The 13,807-nt window shown below is 37.1% G+C and overlaps 1 protein-coding gene across 1 annotated transcript in view; it reads left to right on the top strand.

Moving 5' to 3' along the window:
• LOC107558988 (beta-1,3-glucosyltransferase-like) overlaps positions 1–13,807 on the top strand; it is a 75,871-nt gene that overhangs the window by 60,276 nt on the left and 1,788 nt on the right. Inside the window, exons 10-14 of the mRNA XM_016242701.1 lie at positions 4,704–4,773; positions 6,455–6,568; positions 10,320–10,419; positions 10,561–10,680; positions 13,331–13,475. Of these exons, the coding sequence (XP_016098187.1) occupies positions 4,704–4,773; positions 6,455–6,568; positions 10,320–10,419; positions 10,561–10,680; positions 13,331–13,475 (549 nt within the window). The remainder of the gene's footprint in view (positions 1–4,703; positions 4,774–6,454; positions 6,569–10,319; positions 10,420–10,560; positions 10,681–13,330; positions 13,476–13,807) is intronic.

The raw sequence follows: 13,807 nt of genomic DNA, 5'->3' as shown, positions 1-13,807 counted from the left end.
TACATATGTGTTGTTATTGTCCAAGTGTGTGAGTACCGAGTGCAGCACTGTGCATACTGCATCCTCTGTGCTCCTATTGCTACGGTAGGCAAATTGGTGTGGGTCCAGTGTGGGTGGGAGGCAGTTCTTGAGGTGTGCTAGGACCAGTCGCTCAAAGCACTTCATAACAATAGGTGTGAGTGCTACGGGGCGGTAGTCATTCAGGCACGTCGGGGAGGAGTGTTTCGGCACTGGCACAATGGATGTGGACTTAAAGCATGTTGGCACAGTTGCTTGGGTGAGGGACAGGTTGAAAATGTCTGTGAAGACCCCTGCGAGCTGCGCTGCACATGCCCTAAGCACACATCCAGGAATGCCGTCGGGGCCAGCAGCCTTACGTGCGTTGATCCGGCTCAATGCGGTGTAGACATCTGTGGAGGTGAGTTTGAGGGGTTGGTGGTCTGCTGAGAGTGTGATATTGGTGGCCGTCTCCTTGCTGTCACTGTCGAAGCGAGCATAAAAGTCATTCAGCTCGTTAAGGAAAGAGACGTCTGTGACCGTTGGAGTGGAGTTGCTTGTCAATGGTGGTGTTGATGTAATCCATTACAGAGGAGGTATAGATATCAATGTCCGTGTGAGAGCCACAGGCAGCCTGAGAAGCAAACATACTCCAGTCCGTGTATTGAAACCTGTCCTGAAGTAAAGAGTCTGCTCCTGTTGGCCACACTTTGATGGTCCTCACTGATGGCTTCACACGGTTGATGAGAGGTGAATACTTAGGGATGAGAAACAAAGAAAGGTGATCAGACTGTCCCAGGTGGGGGAGGGGGGTCGCGATGTAAGCTCCATCAATGTTTGTGTAAACATGATCCAAAGTTTTGTCTCCTCTAGTGTGGCAGGAAACATGCTGATGGGATTTAGGGAGCACTGTCTTTAAGTTGGAGTGATTAAAATCACCCGCGACAATAAATGCAGCCTCCAGGTGAGCAGTCTGTTGTTTACTAATGGCCGCATGCAGTTCGTTCATAGCAAGCTTGCCATTAGCATCCGGTGGAATATTGGCTGCAGTTATAATGGTGGAAGTGAACTCCCGTGGCAGATAAAAAGGTCTATACTTAACCGTGAGAAACTCTAGGTTAGCTGAGAAGTGTCTCCCAACAATGACAGAGTTCGTACACCAAGCTTTGTTAACATAAATGCACAATCCTCCGCCTCTGGTCTTGCCGGAGTCATCTGCCGTCCTATCTGCCCAGAGCGTGTAGCGTCCGGCTAGCTCAATAGCATTATTGGGTACGTCGCTGTGTAGCCATGTTTCTGTGAAAACCATGACGTTGCAAATTCAAAAGTCTCTTACTGTGGGTGATGCGAAGTCGTATCTCGTCCATTTTGTTCACCAATGACCGCACATTGGTGAACAATGTTAGTCATGAGCCTTTTCATCCTGTTTCAGTCTGAAGACTGCGCCCATGTGTTCACTGCATAATTGTTATGCTTAAAACTTTACTCAAATGACTATGAATATGTGAAGTTGGGTTGTTCACATACATCACCATCAAGCACATTAAAGTGTCAGTCGCCTGTTTCCATTATGGACCATTACAATCTCATTGATTTTAAGTGCTACTTTGTGGTTTCTTTTGGAAACATTATATTACATAATTCATAAGCTGCTGGGATTGAGGCTCTGAATCGAGTGAACTAGACAGTCTTATTTGACAAGATTGATACCTCATAAAACAATATGTGCAGAAGACTTTTCCTAATGGCCATCTAATTGACTAGGTATTCGCTGGTGATCTGTCTCTCGGGCTCATCTAGTTGATATGGTCTCTGCTGACATTCAGGGCTGTAGTGGTCGTCTCTAGGTGCTGATCCACCATCTGGTCTGTATATGGACTGGATCTGGGTGGCTACGGTGACCTCAGAATAAGAATGAAACAGACTAATATTAGTGTAAATTCCATTCTTAATGATGGCATGTAATGAGTACATCGGGTGTTATGAAATGTGTTCCCGGTTCCTTTAACGGATGATTTTGATATTCTAGGTATTATCAAATGGCAAGAGTTTTGAGATTGCAGCGGATGTGAAGGACTATAATGTGATGTGAGCTCGCTCGAGTACTGAGGAGCTAAACCATTCAGGGCTTTATAAAAAATTTGCAAGATTGCATTTGCATTTGAGATTGAGTGCATAGGTTGTAATTTAGATATATTTTTAAGATGGAAAAATTAGATTTTACAAATGCTAGAAACATGTTTTTCAAAGGAAATATTTCTATCAAATAGCACACCTAGGCTCCTAACTGATGACGAAGAACTGACAGAGCAGCCATCAAGTGTTAGACAGTGTTCTAGCTCATTACATGTGGAGGTTTTTGGTCCAATAATTAACACCTCTGTTTTTTGTTTTTTTTTTCAGAATTTAGCAGTAGGAAATTACTAGTTATCCATTTTTTTATATCAAATATGCATTCCGTTTTGCAAATTGGTATATATCAGTTTTGCTAATTGGTATGTATCGTTGGGCCATGACGATATACAGTGGGGATGTCTCTCATAGTTGAGGTATACCTATGATGAAAATTACAGGCCTCTCTCATCTTTTTAAGTGGGAGAACTTGCACAATTGGTGGCTGACTAAATACTTTTTTGCCCCACTGTATAGAGCTGAGTATCATCAGAATAACAGTGAAAGCTATCACCATGTTTCCTGATGATATCTCCCAAGGTTAACATGTAAAGCGTGAAAAGCAACAGTCCTAGTACTGAGCCTTGTGGTACTCCATACTGTACTTGTAATCAGTATGATACCTCTTCATTCACTGCTATTGAATAATTAAAAATATCTTCTATCATATATAATATTTTATATCCTACAAAAAGATTAAGGAGCGCTAAATATTTTAAATAACCATGACTGTTTTCAACAGCCATCTTCACTGCAGGCTATTCTAAAGGGCACCAGCATTATCGGGTTATTTCAGTCAGGACTAGCTGTCCTCTCCTGCCTCAATGTGTCGTCTCTTCTGACAACAACATCCAGAATCTCTTGGCATTTAATATTCACAGTAGGCTCAGATCAAAGCAATATCTCCCTGAAGCAGTGCTGAGCACTTTTACCTCGGTTACGGTTATCAGACCTTGGCATGCTCTCCTCAAATCCAGTACCAAAACATCAACCAGAAATATACAGAAACACACACTGGCATAATACAAAAAGAAGTTGGACTGCAGTGTCCGTTGAATGGTGAAAATCACAAGTTTGATTTGGTAGGGCAGATGTTTCCTGAGGATAAACAACCTCCATTGCAGTTTGTGACTCTTAAAGCTTGCATCTATGCTAGTAAAAATGACTTGAGTAAATGGTCTTGTCGGTAACTTTGCATTGCAAGTATAACACTATGACTATTGCTGATGGTTTGAAAACACCTGTTGTGATGCACAGTGGCAAATTAGAATAGTTTATAAAGGGTGACTTAACACACTAATGTGGAATATCCCTCACATTAATGGGAAGCCTCCAAAATGAAAATCGTGACTGATGTGACTTCACAGGTGCAGTTTCAACAGCAGAGACTGAATCATCACTTATCACTTATGCTGAACAAAGCGACCTGAGCTGTTGTCACAAATAAACAATTAACAAACAATTAAATAATTCCTTTGTCATAGTGATGAAAATATATTTCTGGAATAAAAAATAATTACAGTTTCATGGCCTGTAAGAAATGATTCACTCGCTAAGTTTAGTACTATACTATTCTCTGTCGGTGTGCTTATTTTAAGAGTAGTGCAGCTAATTTAATTCATTTATTCCACAGTTATCTGTATCATTCTCCATTTTTGGATAGTTTTACTCCAACTCATAACAGAGAATATTAAATAACTTGTAGCTTATATAATATTAAATAAAGCCTCAGTTATTTTATTTTTTTTTGAGTGGCTCAGGAGCATTTTTTAATCTTAGCATTAGTGTTATTTTAGTATTAATTATATAATATTGTAGTATTTATTCACTTTTATTTTTATATTTTCAGTTTTCAATTTGAATTTTAGTAATTGTATTTTATTTTTATAATTTGAATTTTATTGTATTGTATTTTTTAATATTTCTTTTTATCTTTAATTTATTTTATTTCAGTTTAATAATTTTAGTACTTCAACGTCAACTTATTTCAGTTAGTTACCAAGACAACATTTCTAATGTTTATATTTTATTTTATTTCAGCTTTGTCTCAATTATTTTTAATAGTTTTACTTGACAATAACAACACGGCCTATGATAACAAAACAGGGTATTTCAAAGCTTCTGATCAAACCTAATCAGTTTATTGAAGTCTATATAAGGTGTGGCCTTCTATAATTGTTAAACTAATATGATTCTAATTTTAGACCCTTGATATATTTATAAATATAAATGTGTACTAACCATCTGTGCCTAAAATATGGGTATATCTGTATAAGTTGTACATTCCGATTGTCATTTATTAAATGATATTTTATGATCAGCCTTTTATTTATTCAGTTAATGCCAATTCAGTATCTGTGTCCAAAAAGTATATGTTGAAGAAAAAAAACCTTTTCTAGTAGTGCTCGTTCTTTTTCACACCTCTGCACAGTAAAGAAGTATTTAAATAGTATGAATAATTGCACGGTGATGACTGTGTAACATTGAGCGTTATTTAATTATTCAAAACCTTCTCTTTACCCGTGTGTCCCCAGGGCCAGCCTGTTAAGAGCGACAACATCTTTGTAGCAGTGAAAACTTGTAAGAAGTTCCATTCTGACAGAGGTGAGTGGTACGTTCTTTATGATCAGCACCCCTAACACATACGTTGCCATAGCCGCCGATCCTGTGGGTGCTTGGGGGCTCGAGCACCCACGGGAAAAACTCGAGATATTCTCTATTCACATCATATCCATCATATTGGCAAAACAGATCTGGCAAACTATCCAGTTCACATTTGTGTTTGCGCTCTGGAGAGCGTCAAAAGTTTTCTATTTACATTGTGTTTTTTGCAGTGTTGAGCAATGTAGCCAATCGCAGACATATCTGTTGATTCCTTGAATGCAATTGCCAATCAGAGGCATTTAATTGAGAATCCACTCATCGCTCAAAACACCAGAGTTTTTGTCTAGTGCTGAGTTTTGCAAGCTCACGAGTCATCTCATTATAACAAAACTTCATGAGATTGCGATGAACTAAGACGATGGACAGCTTTTTAGTGATTATAAAGCGAGTGTTCTTTGTGTGCTTTCTATGCTATATATAATCAATTCAGAATTTGTATAAAACTTTTGTTTTTCGGCCATATACACATTGCAAAGTTTTGAGAATGACACCTATTTATGCAGGATTCACCCTCAAAAGAACAATGGATGGGACAAAAATAAACGTGAAAATTTATGTGCATTAATTTCTGAAGCACCCTCGGTATTTAATTCTGGAGCTGGATCTGGATAAAACTGTGTTTGAGCAAAAATCTCTATACAGTTACAGTAAATGTTAATGCGCACCGGCTTCATCAAAAAGGCCTACTTCTTGCATCTGTTGATTTCATCTTATGTGTGGATTATTTGGTTTTATTTAGTGCGAATCTCCGGTTTCAACAGCTCTGATAACTAATAAACAACGTTATGGGTCCTCCCATTCTTCACAAGAACACTTAGTGATATCGTGTGTCAGAAGCTGTGCGAAAGGTTACGTGTGGTGCCTCGAACGCTGCACGTCACCGCTTCACACTGCTCAAGTCACTGCTGATGAAGTCTGATGTCCTCTCACTTTAACAGTTCAGCAAGCGTCACTATTTGACCTCCGAAGTGACTCCATATTGAGAGATCTTTGACTGAGTGCCCCGGTGGCATCACTCCAGTCTTCTCTCCACTATTATAGCCCTTCACGGCAACTCTGAGCAGTCGCTAAGCACCAGGCATCAATTCAAACTTAATGAGACAGATAAAGTGTTGCCGTTTGAATTCAGAGAAGAAAAAAATCCGTCAACGCCAAACCAACTGACACGTCAGTTGCATCTAATTGCGCCGATTATCATAATTATCTCTCGCTAGTCACTTTGAGGAGTTCTAAGGATGGTATTAGAAGGATGATATTTCCCCTTCAATTATTTTTAGATGAAACTGCTGCATCCACAAGTCTTGTTATAAATGGAGGCATCAGTATTAAAGTTGTAACAGTTTGTTACAAATCTGATGCTCTCTTACCTGCAGAATGTTGTTCTACTACTGCAGATGCTGGTGGTTTAAACATAATGGCATTATAATGGATTGCGTTTACATCATGTTTGTTTCCATTGGTAAAATTTTATTTAAACTCCAGCTTTAAAAAACAATATCCAAGATCTTTGATATTAAACATTGATCGCTGTCAGCCCTAGAAGATAAAGCAGCGGTCTGAGGATTGTGGGACTTATCTGTTATGTGTTGAAGTATTGATTGATTCTGTTCCCACACAACAGTTCCTGTGGTGAAGAAAACATGGGCTAAACGAGCATCTCTGCTGGAGTATTACAGCGATTATGCCGATCCTTCAATACCCACCATTGATCTGGGAGTGCCAAACACAGAAAGGGGTGAGTGATCGATTATGTTTTTATACTTGATCTTTACATCTAATGTGTGATTTATTGTTAAATCACTAAATAGAATGGCTAACAGGTGATTTTAGTTCTTCGGTGTCACAATTTTAAGTAATGTTATGTTATTTTTAATAGCATGTAATGCATCCAAATGTGAGACATGGCTCACTACAAAATGTGAAACATTGCCAGTCATTACAGTTTTTATTAATATAGTTTACTACAATAAATTGAATTTAGTTCAACAGATGGTGTCAAAAATATGATGCTGTTATATGATTTGAATTGTTAAATACAGTCAAGATCTCTGATGTGTGCATAAAATGTCTAGCACTTCAGGCTGGATACAGTGTTGGCTTTTTGGAACTCTATGATTCTAAGAGATGGAATAGAGGTATAGTATGGATGTGAATGCAGAAGTCTTTTGTCCTGGATCTTCATGTGTTTGTTGTAGACCTCAGATATTGTGATGCACTAGCTGGTAGAGTTTAAAATGTGATCAGTTTCTTTTTTTTTGTGAAATTCTGATTTGATTCAAGTTTTGGCTGTTTTCTGCTGATTAGAATGAAATTTAACAAGTTAATAACAAGAAGCAGTCAGTAAATGCTGTGTGCTATAGGGTCAACTTTCAGTATCACTTTCCAATCCTGCCAAGCCCACTCACAAGCTGATAAGCTGCACTTCCATGGCAGTTTGTCACTGATATGATAACATATGCAAATGTGATCATCATGCTGAAGTGAACTCTGATGCTGAAGTGTTTTACTTCTGATTAGAACAGGAAGTCCAATCAGAGCCACAAACTAGGACAGATACCTTCATATTCTGTACTGGAGTCTTTCATTTAGCCATTTTGTCCATTCAGTTGATCACCTTATTTCTATAGAAACTCCTCCAGCACTCCTGCATTCATGATGTATCTCTTTCCTGCGGGTTTTTTCTAACACTCAGTTAAAAGGAAAACTTTATTTCAGGTAGCTTCTGATGGGTCAGTCATTCGTTTGATCACCTTCTCCCTTTTGTTTGATGCTCTAAAAAGCTCTTGGCACATTCTGTTCCCCTGTTCTGCCTACTTGTTTATTCATAAGGGTGTTAAATTGACATGATGTATGTGACTAAGAACCCTCTTCAATGGATTCAATTAATTTTCTGTATTGTTCTCACCTGATGTCAAAGCCAAATCATAGCAGGATTTTTGCTTTTAATAATTGACAGAAAGTGATGAAAATGAGGCTGTCTATCACTGTGTTAAGTTAAGAGGGATCAAAGACACTAGTTTATCTATCTATTGTTGTTCTGTCTATCGTTCTGTCTGTCATTCTGTCTGTTGTTCTATCTATCTACCATTCCATCTATTGTTCTATATCTATCTATCTATCTATCTATCTATCTATCTATCTGTTCTATGCATCTGTTCTATCTATCGTTCTGTCTGTCTGTTGTTCTAACGTTGTTAGAATCTGTCTATGCATCTGTCATCCTCATATGTCGATATAGATTTATACACACAGAGAAATAACCACATAATATTAAATAATATTAATCAAGGTAATTATGACATTTAATGTATTAATATATTTAATAAAATGTATCTATACACACATGAGAGATGTTCTAATTATTTATGAAATGTGTATTTTATACATATACACACACACAGGTTTGTTTTTGTGAAAAGTGGGGACATCCCATAGGCGTAATGGTTTTTATACTGAACAGACCGTATATCAGTCTGCTGCCATCAGGGAGGAGACTGCGGAGTCTCCAGGCCAGGACCAGCAGACTGAAGGACAGCTTCATCCATCAGGCTGTCAGGAAGCTGAACTCCCTCCCGACCTCGCCTCCCCTCCCCTCTTTTGCCCCACGCACCTCTGAACTCTGACCCTCTGATGGACTCTCCCACTCCCCCCCTCCCAAATACACACACACTGTCACTTTAATCATTCGAAATAAGCTCTTTTGCACTACAAATCATTGTTTTTTGCACTACAATCATTATATCTGCACTGTTGTTTACTTTTACTGGTTTGCACTCTATCTGCCATATGCCTTGTGCTTTATATATATATTTTTTTACATTTTACCTTATTTGTATAGTTGTATTTTGTATTTTGTATTTTTGTATTTAATCTGTACCTATCTGTTTTTATGTTATCTGTATGCACCAACGGTCTGAGAGTAACGCAATTTCAATTCTCTGTGTGTATGTGCTGTACATGTGGAAGAATTGACAATAAAGCAGACTTGACTTGACTTGACTATGTCATACCTTTGTCATTATACAAATTTATGTCCTCATTTGTCACAAAAACAAATGCAAATGCTGCTGCTGTTGGTTATTGCTGTAGTTGTATATTATTGCTGCTGCAAGCAAGTACAGGAACTTGCTACTGCCAATGCATACGGCGATACAGTGCTGCGAGTATTTAAGACATACTGCTGCTGCATAAATAGCATATAAAATAACCCATAGCAGATCTATACAGGTGGAGCTGGGGAAGGTGAAGGGTTTCAGAGAAACTCTGAAAGCACTCTGCAGGAATCTCTAGTGAATTTTTAGTGAATGCTAGCCAACCATATAAATGCAAGGCAGTAAGCTCATTGGCTGCCTATGCAGCATGTACCAATCAGCTTGTGCCAAGTAGTTTAACTCTCTGAATATCATCAGTTACGTTAACAACCCATCAGCATGTTCCATCTAGAGTTTCATGACTAAAGATATATACACACACACACACACACACACACACACACATATATGTAGGTGTGTGTTTATGTAGGTATATGTGGATTTATACACACACACAGGCAAATAACCAACAATAATTTCCATAAAAAAGAATAAGTTATTAATTGTTTATTAATTTATTTGCTTTTATGAATATATAAATAATTTAACAATTATATAATATTTGCTTTAACTCATATTTGTATTTGTTTTATGAATATATAATAAAATAACTTTTGTGGACCTTGATGGAAGTAAAGTGTTGAATTTCTTAGACATGCAGTTCAGTAAATAATTCTTTCTGTCATTCCAGTTGAAATTAAATTCAAATTCACACTTATGAACTGAAAGGGAGTCAACTCTGAATAATGCCCAGTCCTGATGTACACACTGTCACACATCAGGATGGCTGCTTCTTGTTCCCCTCATCGCTGTCTTGAGGGAGGATTTAACTGGTGGCTGCAGGCTATCTGAGCACACTACAGGGGCTTGTGATATTTGTTAGGAGGAGGGTCCTGTTCTCCCTGTGAAATCTGACAGCAGCACATCTTGTTCTGCTCTCTTCCTATGGCCTTCATTGTCGCTGATGCTTTCGTGCTTTTTCACATTACTTTCACTAGTGCAGTTTCTTCATTCTACTTCATTCATTGTCCTCTGACGGTGCACATTGTCTATTCAATATCACAATCTGATTGTTTGCTTAGGAAACATTGTGATATCACATCACATCATGTCTACGGTACTTATCCGAAGAGTACATAATGGATATATAGCGTCCCGTTCTCATTCCATTTCCCATTCAGACTGTGGACGGACAGTGTGTTAATTTGCAGTTTCTTCAGACAGCTGAATGACAGCATTGAGGTGTGAAGATCTCAGCAAAGTCAGACAAAGTCATTTCACCTTTAGGTATTAAAAAACATAAGGTAGCTGGATTTGGGGGACATTGCTTAGTAGAGGATATGACAGGTGCTTGCTGACTTTTCCAACACATTAAGTAATTTTTTCTGCTTGCAGGTCACTGTGGGAAAACATTCGCCATCTTGAGGAGATTTTTGAGCAGTCATGTGCCCAAGACCGATTGGCTATTGATTGTGGATGATGATACTCTTATAAGGTAAGGCTATTCGGCTGTCAGTTTGTGTACATGTAGGCAATATGCCTGTTTTCTGGAAAATGGCATGATTTTACAAGGAATCTGTGGTGTTTGCACCAATTCACACGTTAGTGGGTGGCATAATGTGTTTGGTTCTCACAGCTTGCCCAGACTGCAGGCCTTGCTGAGCTGCTATGACTCCAGTGAGCTGGTGTGTCTGGGAGAGCGTTATGGGTATGGACTGGGTCAGGGAGGATACAGTTACATCACTGGTGGTGGGGGGTGAGTGCCTGCTACACACTGAAAACAACCTTTTGACATTAGTTGACAATGTGTTCTGGACACTTTTTTAAGAATACATTTTTAAAAAAATTATGAAATTAATTTTTACAGATGATATAATATAAAGATATTTTATTATGCATGCTCATTTCCTCTGTTTTTACATTTAGATTGCCTTTGTCATACTCGTCGAAAAGTCTTCTGTAAATCTATTATACATCTATGAATGTTTATTTTTCATACTGTATTTTTCAATATTGTGATGCATACACTTATAGCTTTTAAGGGCATTGATTTTCATTTGGTGTACTCTGGTACTGTGTACTAATGGTGTACTGTAAATACATAATTTGGTGTAAATGCAAACACTTATCAGTAATGTAAGTCCACTGCCATTATGACTGAGGAACATTACAATTTACGGAAGTGACGACAAAGTGCGCTAACCACAATTGGAACCTGAGCTCTCTAATTTGGCCCCCTACAGACAAATGCCCACATGCTGTGCAATTTGCTAGCATATTTGGAAACAAGTCCAGCAGAAATTAGCTTACCGTAAGTGACTGTGTTGTTAGTGCACATGCAACAACCTCTTGTGTGAGATTCACAAACCCTGCAATGACAAACAGTGGCGCAAAAACGGGGTATGCAGTATATGCAGTGCATGAGCCAAATGAGCTTCAGTAGAACAACAGGTAACTGCGGTCTGATGAGATATTGTTATATGCCAGTAAAACAAACTTTCCTGTCCTGCAATTCGAGATCACAATAGGGCGCAAGATGATAGGCTATGTAATTTTTTTTTAAATAATTTAATGCACAAGTAGGGCAAATGTGAGCACAGTGCAGTTAAATGTACTAGAAAATATGTGCTAATTTTTCGTTAATTTGTAATGTACGAAAATGAAAAGAAAATGAAACCATATTTAAATGCATGAAAAAAAACTTTTACATTCATACATTATTTTCCTTTGTACAGAGCTTGAGTTAGGTATGACAAAAGTGCTGCAATGAATTTGTTTTGACAACTAATAGAATGTTAAACACTGACTGATAACTTTTCAGAGTTCATTGATTATATAAAATTCAGTGAAGGTTGACTATAGTTATCTGCATGTCTCATTCATGAGTGGGCCTATGCAATGATGGAGAACAAGATTTTGGTGGTGTTAAGACCCAGAACCAAGCTTACTGAGCAATAAAGCTATAGTGAGCCCTTTTATTAAAATACCTGGAGCCTAGGAAATACAAAAATAAAACAAATTGTCATTCACTCTGTATTACTTGATGTAATTCACAACTATTTCAATTACAATTAAGTACAAATTAATATTCAGTTGTGTTTTAGGGGAAACACATGTTTGTGAATGGGCATTTGATTTACATTTGAAATAAATTAACATTGGATACAAACTAGCCACTTTTCACTGAAAATTGCCATTGTAAATTCAAAATAGGCCATCTGTAATTCAAGTAGATTCAATGAGTTGAAAACCCTTGCTACTTGAATACAAAACAATGCTTAACTTTGACAAAAAAAGAGATTTTTAAATGTTATAATAGTGATTTTATAATGTCTAAATATAAATCCATTAACAAAAATTTGTGAAAAGAACTATATTACAGAGTGGAAATGGTAAAGGAGACAATAAATTATCCTCTGCTGCCATTTCGTGGCCATAGTGGGAATCATGACATTCATTTTAATAGTATTTGTTTTTCTACCAGGTGAAATCTTGGCGGAAATCATCCACTTAGCATGGCAAATTTTCCATGAATGATCTCTTTAAATAAAAATGAAGAAAAAAATCAATGTAGATGTTCTTTAAAATAAATGTTACTATATAAAATTGTGCAAAAGTATTAATAATTTTGAGGCAAATTATATATATATTCAAATTACCTAACTAAAAAGTAAGCAATAGTACATTTGTTTGAAAAAAAAATGTGGCCATAGTGGGAATCATGACATTCATTTTAATAGTATTTGTTTATCTACCAGGTGAAATCTTGGCGGAAATCGTCCACTTAGCATGGCAAATTTTCCATGAATGATCTCTTTAAATAAAAATGAAGAAAGAAATCAATGCAGATGTTCTTTTAAAATAAATGTTACTATATAAAATTGTGCAAAAGTATTAATAATTTTGAGGCAAATTATATATATATTCAAATTACCTAACTAAAAAGTAAGCAATAGTACATTTGTTTGAAAAAAAAAAAAGTGTTCTTCTGTCTGGGGTCTGCCATCAGGAGTTAAAGGGGATGTTATGTGACACACTTTTCTTTTGTTTTCTTTTTTTTACTTTTTTCCCTATGGTATTAAAAAGAGGAAGGGGGTTCAAACCTTTGTCACTTTTTTCACTCCTGATGAGTTTGTATCCTTCCATGCACAAGCTAGTAATGGGCTTTTGGCCATTGACTTGCAGATAGTTTTCTGCACAAGTTAGAGGCTACTAGAATACAGTGGGGTGCTGACACTGAACTTGCATACCCCTCGGCAAATGTGCAGTTGCGCCCCTGATGACAAACCAATATTTCCTATCACAGTACTCAATAAAGATCTATTCAATTTGTGCATGACATGTTTTTGGACGTCCTGCATTGGAGAAGTCAAGTATCCAGTGTTGCTGGTTTGTGTCTCTTACAGGATGGTGTTCAGTCGAGAGGCTGTGGTCCAGCTGTTGGTGAGCGGCTGTAAGTGCTACAGTAATGATGCTCCTGATGACATGGTTTTGGGAATGTGTCTCAATGCTCTACGAGTTCCTGTCACACACAGTCCCCTCTTCCATCAGGTACACACACACACACACACACACACACTTTTTACCTAATCTAAATGAGGATATATCATGGACTTTTATTTTAGATTTAGCTAACTATAATTGCTATAGGCTAAACCTGACCCTAGAACCATTAAAATAAAGCTTTTTTTTAAATACAAAAAAATTTACTTTTTAAAAAATATTTTATTTATATATTAAAGTAATTAGTAGTTTTCCTAACTACTCACTGTTGCATAGCTAAATTGTTATTTTGTTTTTTTTTATTGCTACAATAAAATATATATTAATAATGTTAATAATTAATTTGAATTCAATATTATTATTATTAGTAGTAGTAGTAG

This window comes from Sinocyclocheilus grahami, unplaced genomic scaffold, assembly GCF_001515645.1.
Source record: "Sinocyclocheilus grahami isolate Dianchi unplaced genomic scaffold, SAMN03320097.WGS_v1.1 scaffold671.1, whole genome shotgun sequence".
In the NCBI taxonomy this organism is placed as follows: domain Eukaryota; kingdom Metazoa; phylum Chordata; class Actinopteri; order Cypriniformes; family Cyprinidae; genus Sinocyclocheilus; species Sinocyclocheilus grahami.
This window is presented reverse-complemented; position numbering and strand designations above follow the sequence as displayed.